This window comes from Asterias amurensis, chromosome 1, assembly GCF_032118995.1.
Source record: "Asterias amurensis chromosome 1, ASM3211899v1".
NCBI lineage: Eukaryota > Metazoa > Echinodermata > Asteroidea > Forcipulatida > Asteriidae > Asterias > Asterias amurensis.
The window spans coordinates 14981230-15004046 of NC_092648.1; the positions used below are offsets into that span (position 1 = coordinate 14981230).

The window sequence follows — 22817 nt, forward strand, 5'->3', positions numbered from 1 at the left end:
ATTGTGATATATCGATTGATTTTTATCAGTTGCATGATTGATATATCAAATGATTTTTATCAGTTGCATGTGAATATATTATTGGTTTGTATCAATTGAATGATTGATATATCGATTGATTTTTATCAATTGCATGATTGACATTTAGGTTGATTGGTCTTTGTGTTTATTTCCTTGATTGATCAGCCTTGCTATCGCCGATTGATTGATTGATTGACTGATTTCACCATATCCAATATCTCACTCAAATAAGACCAAGGAAAAACTGGAATAAGTTTCATTGTAACAGTATAATAATTTATTGTGTCTTGTGTCCAGAACACACAACATCGTAAATAAGGTCAAATCACAAACAATTTACTGAAATTATCCACAACAAAACTGTCTTCATGAAATAGCCGCCGACCAAGCCATTAATGTGTCCACATGAAACAGCCGTCGGCCTCCTCAATGAGTACAAGTCTGGCGCCCGACCTCTAAAAGTACATTAATTGTTTAACTATACATGTAGACGCCTATCATGTTATTTTGGACTTGACACCACCACCCTTCTCCGGAACACACACCCCTTCCTTTTGAAGCAACAGTATTCAGTATATTGCTTACTACAAATCCAGTCTCAATGCACATACAAAAATAGTTTTGCTTATATTATTATTATAATACATGTGATACATATTTATAAATAAATAACATGAATACCTGGTCTCCCTCCCCCCTTGTTTAAAAAATAGTTTAAAAACATCACACATTTTTATTGTTCTGAAGAACATTTGTTTTAATTAGAGTAAAAGCGGGCACTGTATTAATAATATCAACTTTATTTACAAGTTTGTAAGTTTCATTTCATGGGTGGTTGGAAAGAACAGTTCATGTTGGACGGTGCTCACCGCCCCATACAGTTTAATTTGTGCTTTGGGTTTTCAAGTCACATTCAGCATAATATTTTTTAATTTTTTGGTTTTCATTTTCAGCTGTGCTTATAAAATGGTAGAAATGATTTCTACCATTACAAATCCTCATTTTGGTTTTCCCTAAATTAGAATGCAAACACTGACATAAGTTTCAGACAAGTCTGAGGTTTTTTCTTCACAAAAACTATTTAATAATATAAATTATATCATATTTAAAAAAAATGCATTGGTCATAATATGAGTGACTTTTCAACCTAGGTCTTTGTTCAGAATAAGTGATAATATTACAAAATTAAGATTTTTTTTAAAAAGTTATTGTTTATTAACCGCTTATTTTGTATTCTTTTAAAAATCACAATAATTTATATCAAGTTTTTAAGAAATTGTAATCTTTATATTAAGTTTTTTAAATGTTTATGTTTATCATCATTTTTGAAATAATGAACCTTGTCAACATTAAAATGCATTCTGCAATACGTCGAAACAACGACACCAATGTGTCACGTGACCCATGTCCAACCAATTAGTCATTATTATGTAAATGCATGCCTTTGTTTGTTTTCTTGGCGAACGTTGTGCTTCTGCTGTCTTTTTAACACCCCGTCACAAGATTAAACCCCAGACCATTCTATTAAAATCAAAGCTACTGTTTTTGGCCAATCCCAAAATAAGTTAAAAACTGTTAAAACAGCGGGAGTACTTTCTAAAATTGAATTGATAAAAAAAAGAGTATTAAGTAGCGATTCCCCCGTTCACACAACAAGCCCTTTAAAGAGTCCATTCAACGAAAAATTACGGCACTTTGTGCCTTGTTTAGAATAATAATAATTAGCATTTCCAATGACGTCACCAATGTGACGTCATCTATACACCATGACACGGTATCTCTCGTAGCTGTTATCTTCTCACCCACACACTCTTGATTTTGTGAGATGTAGAACGATGAGGAATTCCAACAGGTTTATTTCACTGTTTACAGCAAATTCAATTTTACATCGTTTAGAAACAAATGATTTACCGTGTCCGTTTTACTCTGCGATTGGATCGCTTCTACATATCAATACTTCCCTTCTATTTAAAATTCTTCTTCTTAACCCTGTAAATTCCGCTTCGTGGTGAGTTTATAATCTGAATATCGATTATAAAACCAACAAAAATTGTTTAAAAAAACCAATAAAAAAAACGAAAACGCAGCCAAGGCTTTTGATTTTCAGATCTTGAGAAACTACGCAGTCACGCAGATATAAATCTATGAGTGTCGCTTAAAAACTTGACAAACGTCCATTGTCTGCTAAAACTAAACACGTTAAAAAAAAATTATATTAAAAAAAATACCATCATTTTTCAAAAACGATTCTTCATTCCCGGAGTTCTGGACTCGGCTTGTTTCCTTCCTCATTTCGTCCACCCCTGAGGTTGTCACCCCTCTGACAAACCCACTCATTCTAACTGACGGACACCGGCCCAAGACAGTTTGAGTTCTTCAAGTTTTATTTTCTCACTAGCGAAGTACCTCATAAACTCGCAAAATGTTCGTAGAAACTCAAATCTCATGTTGTCCTTCAACGCTGGCATTACTGTCCGGCTAGTTCAACAGTTTCATTCTCTAAGAGTTCACCTCATTTTTTGCTGTACTAGCTACACTGACATGATGTAACAATAGCATTGGGAAGTTCTCTAAACAGTGGCCTACCGTTATCGTAAAACAAAATATGAAGGGGTTTAAAACTTCTCGGGGAGCAGCAGGGCGACGGGGACGCGTCAGGGTTTAACTTCCTATATGTGTCTAAAACTTGAGCGTGGTGAGTCTGTGAGTTCCACACACTGCCGTTCACGTACGAGCACGACCCGGCACAGTAGTTCGGGTAATAACCCTTGGGCTGTCGTATCCAAGACCAGTTTAGGTCGTGTTTAAAGTTGACATAGAACTGTCGTAGGCAGCAGCTAGGCTGCGTCTGATCGGCGCATGTGTTTTGTCCGTAAGTGGAGGTGCTTCGGCGTCTCCGGTTGTGGCCTCCTCCATTGGGGCCGAGGTTGTCGTTGGCGGGGGCTAAGACGACCAGGCGTGGGTGCTGTTCCTTTGGGCTCTTCTCTGGCATTATCTGGTCACCTCTCGGCGGCATGACAACACTTGGCATAGTTCCCCTTGGATCTGGTCAAAGGACGATAAACCAAAATCGTTAAGTAACTAGAACTGCGAGTTGACTCCCCAAAAACAAAATGGCGGGCGTGACGTAGAGACATTAGGTCAATGACCTTCACAACAAGGGCTATATGGATTGTTATGAAAGAGCCATGTCAGAGCCCCACCCTTGTGGGATATCTTGCTTTAATAATGAACTCCCAAACGGTCATTATCATCGTGAACCCTTCCGTGATAAGCCCGCACTTCTCCTTGCCGCCACCTCCGTGAACTTAGGGCGTGGATTGATACAATTATAATTCCGAGTGACTTGACAAATTATTTGACCCTTGGAACACCCGACCGCCCAACACAAACTAGATCCCTTCTTTAAAAGCACTATGGACACGTTTGGTTTAAATGTCGAAAGCCAGTATTCTCACTTGGTGTATCCCAACATGCTTACACAACAAACCTGTGAAAATTTGGTCTCAATTGGCCATCGAAGTTGCAAGAGAGTAACGAAAGGAAAACACCCTTGTTGCGTGACTTTGTGTGCTTCTAGATGCATTTGATTGAGAAATTACCTCTCTCTCAAAACCTACGCTTCAGAGGGAGCCATTTCCCACAATGCTTGATACTAGCAATAGCTCTACATTGCTCGTTACCAAGCAAGTTATTATGCTAAACAATTATTTGGAGTAATTATCAATAGTGTACATCAGTGTCTTTAAGTGGATTTAAAGTAGATGGAAACTTACCCGCAAAAAGGACATGTATTATTTTATCACACGCTGTTGTGACCTCAATTCCTTGGTTTGAACCTGTATCGAAAGGGAAGAAACGAAATGGTTGTATTCCATCATAATTAAAAACGACATAAGTGTCACGAGGCAAATTTTATATTCCTTAAAACAAAATTATATAGAAATTCTGGCACAGAGCCTGTTCCGTTATCAATGACTTCCAAGGCATAGTTTTCTTTAAAATTTATTAATTAATTTATTTCATTTTGTAGTACCTCAATGTCCATTTCATAATGATTTCCTAATTTGGAATGTAGGTAGGATTTGAAACTTTGCATGGTGGAAATACCGTATCGATGTGCGGTCACACCATGTAATGACTATTTCTAGATGAGTTGGGGTGGTTCTGAAAAGAATCGCTGGTTTCAACTCGACGTTTCGTTCAGTATGCTCTGATCGTCTTCTGGAATGTGTTTTGTAATTGTTGTGACCGGAAGTCAGCTTGCATTACAGTGACCTGAGTAATCCTGAGTCAAAGACAAGGGTCAGATAGTCAGGGATTTATTATACAAGAATGACTACATCATTCGGAATGACTCGGAACTCTCTCATCAAGGTCGACTTGGTACTCTATATACACAAACAGTTGTCAGCTCATCTATTATCCTTTATCTTCATCCTCTTGAGCCTCGCGGCTTGGGGAGGATTTCGTCAATGGAGAATTTAGACAACCATATTTTGCTTTGTGAATGGAGGCATGAAAGCCTGGAATGAGTCATGTCTTTTATCTTGAGTGATTGCAAACAGGAAGTAGGGGACGGAATATTGGGAGTATTGTTGGTCTTAGTGTAAATCTTGAGGCTTTCTGTTTTGGAACCTTGAAGGACTCCGAGGTTGTTTACATTTTATTTTGTTAGAGTGGAAAACAAAACAGTCAATGATTTTAAACAGCTTTCTGCTAAGCAGTCGTGATGTAATGCAATGCAGCTGTCTGCATGCTAAGCCACCAAATATGTAATGCAAACAGCTTTCTGCTAACAGTCAAGGGTGTAATGGAAACAAGTTTCTGCTAAGCAGTCATGATGTAATGGAAACAGCTTTCTGCTAAGCAGTCATAATGCAGTTAATGATGTAATGCAAACAGCTTTCTGGTAAGCAGTCAAGGACCTGCTTAGCAGGCATGATGTTATGGACATAAGTTTTGCTAAGCAGTCATGGTGTTATGAAAACAGCATTTGAAACTGCCGATCTCTATGGGCCACTGATCGGTTGTAAATGCAGAGTCGAGTTAACTCGTCAGTTCCATGGTTAACTAAACTTAGTCTTCCACTCTTCCTCAACTCAGCTAACTGCCACCACCAAGTCATTATACAGTTGTTTCTAGAATTATCCTTCAATAATATTTAATTTACCGCCCCTCCCTTGGAATCCACGCGAGGAATTTTAAGTGTATTCTAAAATCTTGTGATTGTGAGGAATGTAACAACGGCCGGTTTTCAGGATTCTTCTGCCTTCTACTACCGGCTCGGTGCGATACAGTGAGGGGGCGTTCGACGCGTCGAACCGGGGGCATTCCTAATGAGCGATGCCAAGCTGGCATTATAGCTCATGTGGAGTTTATGTAGAAACTGGGAAAGTCTTAGAAGATAGTCATACCATACTTGACCATGGAGTATTTTCATAGCTCTATGACTAGACTGACTTTCTGGCTGGTAGCCATTCGGTGCAAAGATCAACACCATTAAAATAAATTATTCTAAAAGTCTAGACGCTCAACAATTTGTCATTTTGTAATTTATTTCAAAAAGACGCCAATATGTGCACGAGCACTAATTGTGCCTAATTTATCACAAAATGGTTGTGATTTATCTTTCAAGACAGGCTTTAAAGGTACTGGACACTATTGGTAATTGCCAAAGACCACTCACTTGGTGTATCCCAACATATGCATAAAATAACAAATCTGTGAGCATTTGGACTCAGTTGGTAAATCGAAGTTGCAAGAAAATAATGAAATAAAACACCCTTGTTGCACAAATTAATTGTGTGTTTTCATATGCCCAACAAAGGGCTTCAGGCCTGAAGTATTTTAATATAGATTTGAGTGAGAAATTTCTGCTTTCTCAAAAACTACGAAAAACTACGTGAACTCAGAGGGAGCCGTTTCTCACAATGTTTTGTACTATCAACAGCTCTCCATTGCTCCTTACTAAGTAAAGTGTTTTTGCTAACAAGCATTTTAAGTAACTATTACCAATAATGCCTTAAATGGTGCATAATCTATCTCAAAATTGTTGTGGTATATCTTTCACTAAAATGGCTTGAACCTTCTTATTTTTTCATTTTCCACTGTCTCTACTTTCACCGGGGGATGGGGGCTAATATTGGTGCGTGGCTCCGCTAAAACCTACCCGGTATAATCACCCAGTCCCTGACGGCTGCTGTGACGTCAAACTTGATCCAGCCTTCTCTGGTCGTACTGAGTATGGTACTGTAAATGTGTTTCCTATCTGGATCATCGTTGGGTTTTGGGATGAGTTGAAACACGTCAATCCTTTGCTCCATGTTCATGTTGGTGTTGGGTAGCTGGTAGAGCCGCATCTCGGCCTCGAACACCTCCTCGGAGTTGACTTCGGTGGAGTAGGAGGAGAGGTCGAACTGGAAGAACTTGGACATCCCGGCTTTCGTGGGCTGGTAGTTGTCCGATGAGTCTTCTGAATAAAGGGAAAGCAAAAGGATTACTCAGGTGCTTTATTGTTTACAAAGCAACACTTTTATCAACAAGTGTAGGGTATAAATAACAGCAAGGTATACTCTGAATTACCAACTAGGCACTATACAAAGGCCAATCGCTTTCAAATGTTTTGAAAGAAAGTGAGAGATGTGTGGAGGCATACGAATCTTGTGAAGGCTGGTCTGTGAATTCAACACATTTAAAAACACACACTCACACCATTATGGCCTCTGTTGACCTTGTCTTGGCCGTTGCCTTTCAAAATTTTCCCATAGACTTATATGGTGCAATGGACTCTGCCCTTTGCAAAATGACCATTTGCTTTGCCCTCTCAAAGATTAAATTTCAGGCTTGCATTCTATTTTATTTGTACATGCCTGTTGATACATATTTTGTTCATTGCTTTATCGCTGTACTTTCCCCCTATATATCCTATACACACGTTTTTTCTGGAGCACCCCAGTCTTTAGAATTCCCCTATATATAGAGGAGATATTTTGTTTTCCTTTTCTGTTTTGTCCTCACTCCAAAGGTAGCGAATATTTAAAAAATAAAATTAAACAAAAGTACATGCACGTCTTCAAAATAAATGCATTGCATACAAATCATTAAATTATAAATCTAAAACGTGTGGTAAATATTAAGAGTCGTGGGAACCTGATGCCAGTAGACACAGTGTGTTTTCCTGTCTTTATAATATCTGACCTTCGTGTAACCGCACTTCCATCCGAAAGTAATTCACGTTATTCTAATTCCCACGAATTAAAGAAAACAAATAAACGTACATTTTTCTTCTTGGATTCAGTAAGGTATGGTTTCTACTAATGTGTTAATTTTCATAACTCACATTCTTACTTTAAAGGCTTTATAGTAACTTTAAAATGGCCCATGTCCAAGTTTGTTTTTCGTTTCACGTTAAAGGGAAGGTATACATTTGATATAAAAATCACAATCACTTATAAAATGAATGGCACACAAATCTTTTTCTTAGAAGCCTCAGCAGCTTTCGATAGTTATAAATATTTTGAGGAACATTTATCATTATGCATAGCGCAGGCCTTTAACAGACTGCACGTTTCTGGCCTGTATTGTCCATGGAATCGTTAATAGCGGAACAAATACTCACTGGACTAATTTAAAAAGTGTACAATAAAAATAAAATATATCGGGGAAAAAACATAAAAAGAAGAAAAATAGCTAATTAATTATTTATTTAAATCAAATAAACAAAAAGTTTGTTTAGTTGATCTATTTTACAATAAATAAGTATACAAATAAATACATGAATAAATACATAAATAAACAAATAAATTACTCTTCCCCTTTGATGACTGCCGCAATTGTTTTTGGTGCCGTGTGGAATGACTTATTTATAGAGGCTGTTAATCACACCAGATCATGTTATGAATGGAAAACGCATTAGTTTAATATCCTGGTCCATGTATAATGTTATATGTGTATACAAACCCTATAGAAAGATAGTACGATCCAGCTGTTCCAAGGAAACCCAATAGCTTTATGATGTATTTATCCAATTGGTTATAATGCAACGATTTAATCAACTGATCATGATAAGCTTTGATCGAGGAGGAACATCCATGCTTTGATCAAAAACCTTTCAGGACACAGATTAACTTCTGAAGAATCAGCTGTGCGGTTTTTCACTCTTTATAGGTTCATAAATGTCAAGTTGATTACACAGGTGCTTGTTGTTAAAGCCAGTGGACACTATTGATAAATACTCAAAATAAGTATTAGCATTGGAAACTTAATTGGTATCGAGTAATGTGGACAAGTTGATAGTATAAAACAGTGAGAGAAACAGCTCCCTCTGAAGTGATGTAGTTTTCGAGAAAGAAGTAGAGTTTGATTACGAGACCCCTCAGATTTAGAATTCGAGGTGTCGAAATCAAGCATCTGATGAATGCACACAACTTCCTGTGACAAGGTGTTTTTTCTTTCTTATCTCGCAATTTCGACGACCAATTGAGCTCAAATTTTCACAGGTTTGTTATTTTATGCATATGTTGAGATACAGCGAGTGAAACGACTGGTCTTTGACAATAACAATAGTGTCCACTGTCTTTAAACAGCCAACATTACTTGGAAGATTTCCGATTAGGAAAAATAAACTGGATACCAGTTGCACATGGTACATGGGAAAAGCTTTTTTGGCTGGTAACCGTATTCTGGTATGCAAAATTGATTGTGAACGTGCTTAGTTACGGTTTGTGCTTTTAAGCACAAAAATCATCTCTCTGAAATTCGAAATTGGCTATTTTCAGTTTTATGTAACTTTGCCTATATCAGGGCTTTCAATATTTGAATTTGTGTATTTCAAGGGACTGTTAAAGACTCATTTGCTTGAATCTTTATTTTTGAACTATTGCTTTATACATTTCATATCATTGTTTTAAGCTGTGTGTTGTGCAAAGAAGCTTCTGCATTATGCGCAACACTATTGTCTCGGATTGGCGTGTACAATTAACCCTCTCTTACAAATAAAATAAACAATAATTCAATTGTGGATCTCAAGCTGTGCATTCGTGACTGAAATAAATTCATGTCCTGGAAACTATGGAAACGCCTTGGTCTGAAGAACCTTCGAACTGCTTTAAATTCCTAGCACATCTTCTGGATGCGGCTATACTGACATTTCATGACATTTACTTTACATAATGAGCCGGCCTTGGAACTTTTCCAGCTCACTCACTTGTTATTATTTTATAAACGAATCATTCAAAATGTTAAATATAAATACATCGGAACATGACTTGAACTACAGTATCATCTTTTCTTTTCCCAATACCTTTCTATTCCCTCAGAATATGGGTTAGCCTTTAGAAAGTGTGTAACTTCTCAACAGCTTACAAGAGAAGCGCTATATCTCTTGACGTTATTTTATCAGAAGTCATTCAAAATGTTAAACATAAATACATCAAGTACGGAAACTAAATCACCGGTTTATGTTTTCTTTTAAAAAAAAAATTAAAAAAAAAACCCTTTTTCATAGCATGTGTTAAACTTAAGAAAAGATGTAACTTCTCAACAGCTTTTCAAGAGAGGTTTGACAATCTGGCCAGATTGCAAAACGACCGCCCAAAATGTGACTGCAAGAAAGTACAGTTACACTTTCCCCACAGCAGATCTTGTAACACTCAAAGTTGTAACGTCTTGTGCTGCGGGCTCTTTTTGACCTGAATGTTTGACCTGAGTGGGTTCAGGTCAACCTGAAGGTTACTCCCATCTGTCTGTGGCTGTGTATGCAATAAAGCTGTAGGATACGGTAACAAATCTACGTGTTATGGCGTATCATGTATACGAAGTAGTTGTAGTTTTTAGGTATAGTTTTATTGTAATGATTGTGTACTAAGTTATATTTATTCTCAAAAATGGACCCTTGTCGAGCATTATTTGTTCTTTCCTTGTCGCTGCACTTAAAGGTTTCTTATAAACTTTATACAAAAAATTTCCTTGTGGGGCACCCCAGTCTTTAGAATTCCCCTATGGGGTTCTTTTGTTTTACCTATTAATGTTTTGTCCTTGGTCTCCATAAAGTACCGAAAATTAGCACCAATAATCTTTGAGTATAAACATTCGTCAACAAGATGTGTCTATTCTAATATATCCCCAACACCTTTTCACAATCAATGACAGAAACAAAGGATCGATAACCTAAACTAGTTTAAAACACATTTTGATATCAATAGAATTTGCCTTCCTTTTTTTTTCTTTGAGCACACCGTACACCGTCAAACAGCATAAGTTTTGTACCCATATTCCTACATGTTTATAACCTAAAACACGTTTAAAATCTTTGTGTGTGTTCGAATGCTACAAACAGGTGTCAAAATGCTAAGTCTTTTTTATCCTTTAAACATTTTTCAAAAGTGGGTACAACATTTTGCGTTTCAAACTCTAGACAGAGTTTACACATCGTAGATACACAGTGAAGGTTTGCGTGTCATGGTTTCATCTTCAGTCTCTTAGTTTTAGTGGGGGTGTGGTTGCATTCATTCCAATAAGGAATTGGAATTTATTCCAGCCGTTACTTTGAATTCTTCATACCTCCACGTGTACTTAAAATATATCAACATGTCAACTTCTTTATGCAACGAGTCTGGTCTGGTCTGGTTTACCGTTTGTAAAATGCTTATAAATCCATCATAGCATATATATTTTGTTTTCCTTCGGAATTTATCATTGATGACAAGATCATAGTCTTGTGAACTTGAGTTTTGTTGAAGAGTTTTTGGAAAACCGATATCAAGTTATGGTTATCATATTTAAAATATTTATGTCTTCATATTTTCTGTCATACACCACACACCAGGTGGATAAGTCATCAATGTACTTGGAAGAGTAGTTAAACCATCGCACATCTTCACCATATACAACCTTTAATTAAAAAAAAAAAACAGTTAGCACAAAACGTTTCTAGTCTTTGCCAAAAGTGTACAGGACGTTCGTTTTAAGTATCATAACAAATGTGTGTGATTTGTGTTGAATACTTGACATAATCGTCAGGGCCTGTCTGTGGCTTTTTTAAAGCCCTTCTTTATACGGTTAAATGTTTCTACCAGAATTAATGGTGTATCACCAGATGGTACTGAGAGCAATTTCGCTGCAGGTTTATGTGCTGCGTACGATGTGTTTATAGCTACATCAACCCTTTCAACAATGATTGGACTAGCGGTAAACTGAAGAGTTGAGGTGTCTGGAGAAGCTAGAATGGCGGACTTATTAAAGTGCGTCACCGAAGAAAAACACGTGCCGAGTGTTTCTGAGAGTGCAAAGTAAGTGAGTGAGCTTGTTCGGAGTTCCAAGTGTGTCTCTTTAAGTTTGGTCCCTTTTTAGTACATCCACACATCCTCTCCTTAGCAGCTTAACATTTGTGACTTTCTTAGCCTTAGGAGAAGGGGCACTCTGGACATCTCAAGATCAAAAAGCCCTCCAGCGTCTGCGAATAGTTCCATGTCTCCCACTGTTGCTACAAACCTAGACTGGTCCCCTGTATTTATCCGCAAAGAATAAAGACAGCTTTTAGCTTCATGTATGTACGTCCCTTTTAACTGTGAATCTCCAGGACCACAATGGCCGTGTGAGATGAATGGGAGGTCAAAGGTGATTATGGACGTGCGCTAAAAATAGTGAGATATCTGGCGTAATTCACGAGCCTCGAAGTGTGACGTCAGATGTTCAGGCTACTATACAGACCATGGAGGAACGTATAGTGCATGTTCATCAAGGAGCTAGTCCGCTCCAAATCCCATGTTGTAATGGGATAACCATGAGAAACAGCTAGGCCTAGTCTACATAAGAAGTAAGACTTCAGAGCAAAAGTCAGCAATCCACCCTGTCTGGGGGTCCCCATACCTGTATCGCCCCACCAGGTTCGATGGAGTCCGACACGCCCGAAATGCAACTCTTCGGCTCATCCAGAGCAATGGGCCGTCATCAGATCCAAGATCTACCACATCAACTTGAGAGAAGAAGAAAAATTAAGTCCTCTAATAGGCCTACATCACAAACGAAATTGCCTGACCTGAACTTAAGTGCTCGGTGGTGCCACTCTTTTTCAGAATTTAACTTGAATTCATCTGTTGGTTTGTTGAGGGTTTTTTTCTTTCTCGATTCTGTTTAATGTTGCAGAGCGAGTGGCAATGCACTCCAAGTAAGTTTATACCTGTAACCTTGCCCGTTTAAATATTGTCACTCACCCCGCGCGGCTGGCTTGGACGGCGGGGGGAAGATGATGCCATTACCAGAGACCCCCGTTTGATGATCTCGCAAACTCCAGAGCTCAAGGTGAGAAGATTTGATTCGTGCGTTAAGACGTCCCAACCCGACTTAAAAACCAATCAAATCTAGAAATGATTCCCCACACACACAACCGAAAGTGATCATAACTTTCGCGTCCCTTCTTGTCCACCCCCCCCCCCCTCCGTCCGTCTGTCTCTGTTTCTACCTTTCTGTGATGAGACAGTCGCAACGATCCTCAATCAGTGACTGACATGTACGACCTTGACCAACACCCAAGGGCTTAAAATCTCCAGTGTCAATTTAGGGATTATTTTTTTGTGGCGTGGAAAAATGTTTTGCGTTGTGATAATTCGGAACAGCCATGATACCATACACGCGAGTATAGCAAATGATTATTTCATATTTTCGTTTTGCAGTAGTTCTAGCAGTTTTGTGTGGAATTTCTAGATGGTGTTTGATTATAATTAATGGTATGCTGATAATGCTGGAGTGAACTTGACTGAAAACGAACTAACAGGTGCGCACTTTCAATGATTGTAGGTCTCTTCGGTGTGGAGTCAAACTTGCAGATTTGTGCTTTCTTTCTCCTGATGACGAGCAGAGTCTGTTCGAAGCGTCGAGACCAAACCGGCTCTTTTCAGAGCCAAAGCTCCCCCAAAAGAGATTATGGTTGTACCAGGAGGTTTACTTTTATTTATAATTCATCTTTACTATTCACCCACGCAAAGATTCTAACATTACTTACAGATTTTTCTTTGGCAAATTGGCAATTTACAAACACACTCCCGTGCCATGTTGAAAGAAATGCACTTCAAATTTTTGGTCGGGTACAAATATAATGCAAAATACTGTTATGTTTTGGTGTTGAGCATCGTTGATGATTCAAACTGACTTTGGGGTTTTTATTCAAGAAAACAAACTGCACTTGCATTCCTCAAGTCGATGTAAACCAGACATGTTTACTTACTTTAAATCAAAGCCATGTTTCGCACATTGCACAAAATAAAAGACATAAAGGAGCAACTGCTCACCCAACAAAATCAGGATATCCCATTGGGCTAGTCCAGTATGGGGGATAAGACAAGGCCGTGTGGCTTAAAGTGTATGATTGCTTTAAGCTGTGGTTGTATCATTATCCACAATTTATGATCCCAATAATGTGATAGCCTTGTGGTCAGTCATCTCTGAGTGGCCCAAAATATCAACTCCTGGTTTTGATTGAATCCCGAAATGACCACACGACTTTTAGGAGGGGGGGGGGGGGTACAGGCGTCTATTTGTGGAGAAAACCAAGAATAGTTTGGGACAAACAACAATGGTGGTATTTGTAGTTGATTGGTAATGGACCAGTGCCTATTGTATCCTAAAACCAACTTGCAAGTTGATAACATCTATATTGTGTCCTTGTTGGTTGTTGTTATAAAAAAAATAAAATAACAAGTAATCATCAACGCTGGAAATTGAAACCCATAATGAATAAAATATCTAAAGCTCTCTGTCAGTTCATTAAATTTTCAACCTTTCGGATGGTTTGTGTTTATGTTTTGTGACAAAGAGTTGTAATTATAGAGCAAGGTTCATGCTCTATGCTATAATTAACCATGTCTGTGTATCGCGGCCGAATTCGGGCAGCTGTACGTTTATAGGTGCCCAAATCAACACAACCTCACACGTAATTTCACGGACAACCAGATTTAGGCGCCAAAAACACTTCTGGCACCAGACCAACTTCGAACCAATCAGTGCTCTGCTCATTAAACACGCATGGCCAAACATTTCACACTCATACACAGTGAAAATAATACAGGGGGTGTTTCCTGTCGTCCTTATTCGACCTGGCAACATCATTTTAAGAACGGGGTTTCCAGTTTATCCCCGTGATCGAAGTCTCGAGGGTTAGACACCGGGTTCGTGCTCGGGGCAAAGTGGTCTAATTTCTCCCCGACGGTCGGTCCTCCTCCCCGGTGCAGTGTTTAGGCGTGCAAACCCGACCGTTACTAAGTAGCTTTTTGTTGTACTTTGCAACAGTGAAACCCTGAGCTCACAACACCCCGGCAAGGCAAAGGGAAAGTCTCCCGCCGGCGATGCCATTGTGTGACAGGTTTACTTTGGGGATTTCTCTAAATGCGAAGGTTACAGACTCCATTCAGTTACAAAACCAGATCAAAAGCTCCGTGGTTGATCTTTCGGAAAACCTAATAGCTCCGAGAGAATTGTTACGTTGCTATTTCTGCACTCCAGGGAAAATAAAAGAGCTCTTCAGAATGTGAAATTCAGCTATATTTAGCTCCGGGCCATGTATAACTTTTTAGTCCACCCTATTTCAACGAGACAAAACACCCAGCTCGCCTAATTTAAGTTATGGGTGCTGCAGGGCTAGGGTCTAAGGAGGATCAGGTTGTTAACCCAGTGCCTGTGGCACTTCACACATTTCCCAAATATTACCATGTCTTCTTCCACCATAATATGCTTGACAGTCCATAACGTGCATGATACTTGGTCCTTGGACAAAAAGTATGAACATTTTACCTAGTACAAGCAGTGCAGGTTTCCTCCATGGTCTGATTAATTTTTGCTTAAGATTTATCCAAGAGCAAGAATCGAAACAGACTAAAGTAGGAATAATATTATGCCTGCCATTACTGGCTATACCGAGTGATATTGCTAAAACTGTAGCACTATAAATGAAATATTTGATCCATATTTGAATGTTGCCGTTTTAAGGCCGCCCAGTCTCAGCTTATGGTACATAGTGAGGACAGATTTGGTACAATTTTTAGTCAAATAAGTAGCTGTACCATAATTTCTAGCTCCAAATTTTTTAGAACTGCAGCTACATAGAACAGTGTGGTTGTACAGTAGTTCTAGCTAGAGCTTAGACTGGGGTTCGATCCGCTACTGTCCCCACGAACTTCATGCAGATAATAGTGGAACCATGGAACGAACCCCACATACTAGGCCTACACAATACAGCCTAGTTCATAGCTACATCTCCACATTAGTATTTTTTTCCTTTTTAATTCATGACACGTATAGACACTCATACATCGATGTCAACTTACATTCACTCTCAAACAATTACAGTGCCCTACAACAACAAAAACCATTTCGAAAAACATTTTTTCTTACAACTGCATCGTAATGCAACATTGGGTAATGATAAATAAAAAATACTATGTAACAATTCCCTGAACATAACAACAGTCTCGTCAAAATGTCGGCTACTGTATACGAATCTGTCACCAAAAAAAAAGAGAAATGGTATCGAACTACAGTCTACTACTACACAGTTGTCGCGACACCCTCTTTTGTTTATTTATTTGTAGCAAGATTTGGTCGACCTTCACCGGGAAGCGACACCCAGCGAGATCCCGGCGTGCCAGGGAGGAAGGAAATGTCATGGTACTCCACTTCTACGTGACACACTTCACGGAGGCAACGAAGGTGACTGCCCCCATCATGCCCCCATGTCATTGCCTTGGTGCCCTTGAACTGCTACAGTGGAAAATTTAAAATTTAGAGTGCCCATTACCAATGATAAAATGCCTTGGTGCCCATGCCCTTTAAAAAAAAACAAAGCATACATGCCTGCTACGTTATAGCTGTTTACAGAACCTAGCATAACTTATTAATTACTATCATGTAAGATATTATCATGGTAAAAAACGAAAGGGTTCGGCATAGTAAACAAGCTGCCCTAGCACTTTTTTTTTTTTTTTTTTGGGGGGGGGGGGTACACAAACAGGGGTTTGCTGTTCTTCAACTGTCACCTTCTGACAGCTAATACATCTCAATGAGATAACCTAACTGTCGGATTGTGACATGTTCTGTCGGGCAGTTTAATAAGTTAATTGCCAAGAAGGAACGTAAACGGATGCCATACTGAAAAAGGCAATCTTTAGGGGTAGAGGAATTTAAGATGCGAACTACATACTGCAACAGATTACACTAAACGTTAGGATTTATCGACAGTTAGGACAAGTAACTTCGTCCTAACTTAGAATGGGTTCAATACGTATGTGGATACGGTAATTAACTCGTCCTAAGTCTTATGATTAATCGTGAGTTAAGAAAAGTTTGGTGAAATCGATGGCTGCAATTTTTACAAGCATTTCTTGTAATACAAAACGGCCTTCACTTGATTACGTTATGTATAAAAGGGGAGTACCCTTGTACCCATCTCACCTCGTGTTCTGTCTAACGTGTACACAATCGGCACCTTCGCGAAATACTCCTCCGATTTAGCCTCCTGGCACTGGGCCTGCATCATCTCCCGTCTCTCCTCCAAGATACGCACCGTCTCATTATACATTGCGAGCACGTCTTCGGGTACCTCTTCCGGACCGTTGTCATCCGGCGGTGCCGTCAGACCCAGCTTGCTCAGGATCTGCGCCTTGATCGCCGACCTCCTCCGGTTCTGGTACTCCGAGAAGTTGAGTTTGCACTGGCCGGATCCACACATGGCCATCCTTAGTAACGAACACACCACCAGACAAATCACAGTGAGATGTACACACGGATGCATTTTTTGTTGGTATAGTCTTCTCGCAACTATCTCTTGTTAGACTGTATCCCTTCACTCAATACACGTGAGGTCCGTCAGGTTGATTCAATCACGTTGAATATATTAGAAGGGAAGCAACAGCGTATACAACATACAACCACAGGGGTTCCGGTTCTTGTGTAACTCAACGAGTAAACTGCACTGACACGCGAGGCATACTCCTATAATAAACTCTCATGGTGATGAACTGCTCATAGACTTGTCTGATACCGCTTCAATATTCACTACTGATGTATTCGTGTTGCACCTTCCACACACAAGTCATACAACCATCTAACAGCGATTATGCGTCCACCTTCGTATTATATATACGTCCAAATCACCGACAGGGGGGACCACGACTGACTAGCCGAGAGTCGGCGCGTGCTCGGCTGGCTGGCTATATATGACGGACGTCCGGATTGGTCTACTATGGAACTGTGATTATTAACCTTTGCAGGAAAGTTTACTATAACAGTTTATGTTGTTAGACGCAACACATGTATGTTTTGGTGTGACGGTGTTTTGGCGGTATCGGGGATGATGACGAAGACGATAGCTATTTCTGTTACTCGGTCTAGAGTCTAGACCACCACCGAACAGGGACGGGACTGGGGTGGCTGGATGTCATGGGGGCGTAGAGGTTTCCTGACGGCCCGGTCTGTGTGTGCGCTGGCTGTCCGGACTCTCGCTGTTCTAAGTGTTAACGAGACGAAACAGCCCCGTGGCATGCTCTTAGGAGACGTACCTCTAAGCTGACAAAATATCAATAAATAAAACGATGATTTCACAAGATCCCCCTATCCCAATAGCTGAGGGTCAGTTTGACCTATGGTCAGATCGAGCGTCTAGCATGACAGACGTTTTAGGTTCTAATCTGCCTTGCTGATAATCCGATCAAATTTGAGTACAATATATCCTTGTCTTATCTATCCGGCTTATTGCCGAGACTTGATAGCTGGTGATATCCAGGTATTCCCGGGCCAAAAAGGCCAACATGAAGAACTGTGGATTAATGTGGATTCATGCTTAATACTAACTCATAGATTTATCTGAAAGATTTATTTCGGTTAAAGTTGATTTGGTAAAAATTGCATTTCTTCTTCGTTTTCCAATGTTAAACAACACTGACCAATTACACACAGTTTTTGTCGACATGGCGGATGCAGTGTCTGTGACGTAATTAAGAAACAGGCACTCTTGTTGCCTCTCCAATCACAAAATCGTCATTCAAGTAAAAATTATCAACAATTGTTATGTTTCTCGGTTCCTTTTTTTTCAGTTCCTGCTTTTACGGTTGTTATTTTGTTAGTTCGTTTTACTTTTACTTTTTTATCTGTTTTGTAAAAAAAAAAATCAATCATTAATTAGTTTTGTAGCACCTCTGTTCAGATGGACCAAAGGCAGTGAACTCCCTCTTGGCCGACAATGTTCGGTATCAAGCTAATCGGAACACACTTGGTGTGAATGTTAGTAGGCCTTAGGGATGTTTTTATAAAAACTCAAAACAGACGAGAGGATAATGGAGCGCACGAACTGTCCCATTTGAATACATTGGGTAGAGGGCGCTATACAAAAATGTGAGAGCCACGAGGAAGAATCCGCATTATTTATAACAAAGTGTTTTTTTTTCTTGAAACTTAACACTTTTCACAATGAGAACATCATCCGTAATTTGTTATGAAACTATCAACATAGTTAGCAAGTATCATTGGAATGTTCGTTGTGGGTTCACCACCAAAAATGTGTTGACAGAGTAAAGAGGAATACCTTTTTTTGGTCAAGATACTAGTCTAGCCAATAGATGGGCTTTAATTCATTCAAGAATGGGATCTTGGTTGGAGTATGAGTGTAAAATATACGACACATTTGTATCAGAAGAGTTGCGATGTCCACTATTTATTCCGCCAGCTCTCACACCCTCTCTTAAACATCTCTCACCCAAGCAGTGAACTGAGTTAATAGGCGCAAGCAGAACCCCACTTTTTTGTTCATTTCAAAAATTGTGTTTTATTTTTTTCTAATAAACGAGACACTTTTTCATCCGCTCTTGTTATGCCTTATTGTAAGACAACCTGACGTGCAGGTAAACACAAATACATGGTCTGCGTAGAAGAAAACAAACATTTTTCATTATTGAGTTTAAACTAAACAACATTACATTTCATTCTTGTAATTTTTAATCTCAAGGTTGCAGATTTTAAATGGGCACGGGGGTGTGGACATCAACTTGAGGAGGGTGGGTGCGTGCCCCCCTTGCTACCCTCCTCCCCCTCCCCACAGTGGGTCACCTTCACGTCCACCAAAGTATTGCCCGGGTCTGGACTTGGTGCATTAACCCAAATACGCCCACAGCACAATCGGATGCCATTAATTTATACCAAACTAGAACAACTGCCCATTAATCAGCGTTGATAAAAGATAAATGCATCCCCCAATAAAAGTAAAAGTCAGACAAAATTCGCCCATGACATTTCCGGTCCATATATAGGCCTACGTTTACCCACAGACAGTAACTCAAAAGTTTCACCAAGCCAGTCATAAATCACGAACCTTCTGATGGTGGGATTATTATTAATCGAGCAGGGTATATTCTTGCCGAGTTTGGAATTTGTCATCAGGAAGCCAAAATCAGCGTTGTTGTGGTTTCTGTGTGTGATTATCACAAGAGGTAAACAGACAAGAGTATGCGGTCGAGTTGACTTCCGGGACTCCGGTGTTGTTGACGGTCTTTGAGGTATATCCCCGAGGATGACTCACCCGTTTGGCGCACCTGACACGGCCACCAGCTACGTGGGGAGTGGGTCGGGAGATCGACTTCCCGAGAAACTCTTGGAAGTTTGGATAATAAGTAAGATTTTGGCCTGTGTCCAAACCTTCTGGCGAAATCATGAAGACTGGCCATAGCAATGTGCCTTGGTGCTTTATTTTTATGAGTGCAACATTAATTCCAAGAAGGGGTCCTTTTCTCTTCAAATGTTGGTTTTGGGAAGGGTTGGACTGGGGTGACAGTTGTGGGTGGTACATCGTGGAAGGTCTAGACAGACTTCTGAAATTATTTTACGTTTAATGTTAAAAGATGTCACAATGAAATGAACACAACCTCCTTTCTTTTCTGAAATGAGAAAATAATATTAATTCAATCAATAATTTTGTTTTTGGTATTATGGTTTGATGTTATTATAGATACATGTAGAAAGTATTTGCATTTTGCCGACAAATCGAAGGAAAAAAATTCACCAGTGTTTTCTACCTCTCTATTCTGACGTGTCTTGTTGTTGTTGTTAGCCTTCTTTCAGGCCGATCTGCACCCATTCATTTCAAAACATACACACGCCTCATCCGAGAATTCCAAGATGAATTGCAGACTACACAACTTGTTGATAAACAACTTGAGGAAGGTTGGGTCAATACAAACAATACGTCACTACGGCATCTTGACAAGCCCAATACCCCGGAACAGTGTGCGACAATTTTGGGAAAAACAATAAGTTTATAACTAAAACACATTTTGTTTAATTAGTCCTAGACGTCTGCTTGATGCGTTAATTTGTTCCTCCGTCTATTTTTGTTTTTGCGGCGTCCATTTTCCGGAAGCAATTTTTTATTCCCATAATAAATAAATACAAAATAATAATTTGACGGACTGACTGAAAATGAGAAGTTATAGACGGATCGCCCACGCAAGGTTGTGCCAGTGTATGTTGTTTGGATATAGAACGATTTTCACGATTCTTGTGGTTGTCAAGAAGTCAGTGACTTTGAATGAATGAACTATTGGTACAATATTGGCATAACAATTTCTTGGTGACGAGTAATGGGGAGAGGTTGGTGGTATAAAACATTGTGAGAAACAGCTCCCTCTGAAGTGACATAGTTTTCGTGAAAGAAGTAATTTTCCACGAATTTGATTTCGAGACCTCACGTTTAGAACTTGAGGTCTCAAAATCAACCATCTCAACGCACACAACTTCGTGTGACAAGGGTTGTTTTTCTTTCGTTATTATCTCGCAACTTCGATGACCGATTGAGCTCAAATTTTCACAGGTTTGTTATTGTATGCTTATGTTGAGATACACTAGTCTTTGACAATTACCAATAGTGTCCACTGCCGTTAAAGTGACGAGCAATGGAATCAGATACAATACACGTGAATCATCCCAGTTATTGACCGAGTTTTTTCTTTTCTTGTTTGGTTGTTGAGTGTTGTTTGCAAGGAGACAAACATTCAAACAGGACTTCCTCTTTCCGAAAGTGAAAGTGGAAGTTGGTTAATCTGAAGTAAAATCCTTCACCTCGGTTGGTGGGAGAGGGAGATACACACTGACGTGGCAACCGGGAATGTGGATGTAAACAAAACATGATGTAGTTGTAAGAAACCAATAATTGTCCCTCATTCTAAAAAATGGGTTTAGTAAGCGAGCGGTAATGATCATCGTTCCATTCGCTTCGTTGCGAATAATTAGAATCCTTTAAATGCGGTCATGCAGTGACGTAACCAGATATTTCCATGGGGGCGGGGCATAAAGGCACGGTTAAGGGGGGCTGACCGATTGGTTTTAAACTTGCCCAAGCTGTAGTTATTTCATGTAATGATGGGTCACACTAATAGCAGATAATGGTCTTTGACAATTATCACCAATATTGGACGCGTGCTCTAACCGGTCGAATGTCGAACTCATTAAAAGTTTTGAGTAGGATTTGAAACTTTGCATGGTGGAAGTACGATGTGGAAAGGTTTGCGGTGACACCATGTAATGACCATCTCTAAATGAGTTGGGGTGGTTTTGTTTTACAAGTTTTGATTTCCATCAATTCTGCAAAGTCGTGGTGGAAAGATGGGCCTTTTCGAAACCGCGACTTGCACTTGGGTCAGGCTCATCGGTTACTCCATAATAAATTAATTGGTTTTCCATATGGTCAAGTATAGGCTGGTGGTCTACCTTTATTTTCACCAACAGTCGTACTAAATTACAAACCAACATTTACGAAAATGTTTGTGGTGGTGGACCACCACGTATTGTCATCGGAAGTCTGCACGGCTAGCCGCATTTTCACTCTATTTGGGGTGGTAGGCCTGTAGGTATAGTAGGTGAGCATGAGGTATTGCGGGTTTGTTGTCCCCTATTGACCACAGGTATTTTAAACGATCAATCGCAGGACGATAATTGCCATTAAAAGTCCACTAATGGTATTATAGGAATTAATATTGGTTGGCAAAAAATGCTGGCCATTATGAACAGAATAAAAACACGTTTACTAAATCATCATAGTGGTTTGTTTCCTTGTGCAGCTGGTGAGGTGGGGGTATGGGGATGGTTTTCGGGAATTGGCGGGGGGGGGGGGGTAGTCAGGAAGAGGTTTGCATGAGTCCATGGAGGTAGAAGCAGTGAGTCAGCCAGGTATTCCCCAGTGCGTGGGTGGGCAGGGTGAGTGTCATTATGCAAACAAAAATGGGTACACTCGGGTAAGGTAGGCGAACAGTGACTCTCCATCTATGTCCGGTTTTTTTGTAGACTTGACATTCCTATTTTAGTGTGGCAAGCAAGGAATAATAACTATTCATTATTAAAGAGGCTAACTGTTACGTATTAACTTATTTATTTATTTAGGCCTTATGTTTTTGATAAACGTCTTGTTGTAGCATTCATAAATTCAATCATTTTCTCTGTTCACCAACCCTGCACTAGTGTTTTGATTAATTATGTAAAATGTAAACATTTAAATAGATGTTAAAACTTTATAGCGAATATGTTTTTTTTTTTTATATTTAGGCTTTCATATAAAATCTTTCTAAGTCATGGATCGTATAATCGCGTCATTTCAATTTTTGCCCAGCGTTACTTGTAGTCACGGGTAGTCCTTGTGTTTTCTTCAAAATCCAACATAAATTCGGAAACTTGAGAAGTCCATTTTCATTTGATGGAAAGCTAAAAAAAAGGCTGGTGCAGGCCGGGGGCCCAGCCATCAGACTTTATTTTTTTTTGCTGCCAGA

General features: G+C 39.5%; 1 protein-coding gene across 1 annotated transcript; it reads right to left on the minus strand.

Moving 5' to 3' along the window:
• Window positions 1–271: 271 nt before the first annotated feature.
• On the minus strand, window positions 272–17105 carry LOC139946928 (transforming growth factor beta-3 proprotein-like). Its single transcript, XM_071944717.1, has 4 exons — window positions 16465–17105; window positions 6194–6496; window positions 3798–3860; window positions 272–3066 (listed from the first exon to the last, which is right to left on the minus strand). The coding sequence occupies exons 1-4, from the start codon at window positions 16802–16804 to the stop codon at window positions 2549–2551; spliced, it is 1224 nt and encodes a 407-aa protein (XP_071800818.1). The 5' UTR covers window positions 16805–17105; the 3' UTR covers window positions 272–2548.
• Window positions 17106–22817: the final 5712 nt, after the last annotated feature.

Excerpts from the sequence above, each read along its gene's own strand:
- LOC139946928 (XM_071944717.1), bottom strand. The coding sequence starts at position 16,804 with ATGCATCCGTGTGTACATCTCACTGTGATTTGTCTGGTGGTGTGTTCG. Across the intron at positions 6,497-16,464 it reads CACGTTAGACAGAACACGAG|AAGACTCATCGGACAACTAC; the intron begins GTGAGATGGGTA and ends CCCTTTATTCAG. Across the intron at positions 3,861-6,193 it reads GGACTGGGTGATTATACCGG|GTTCAAACCAAGGAATTGAG; the intron begins GTAGGTTTTAGC and ends CTTTCGATACAG.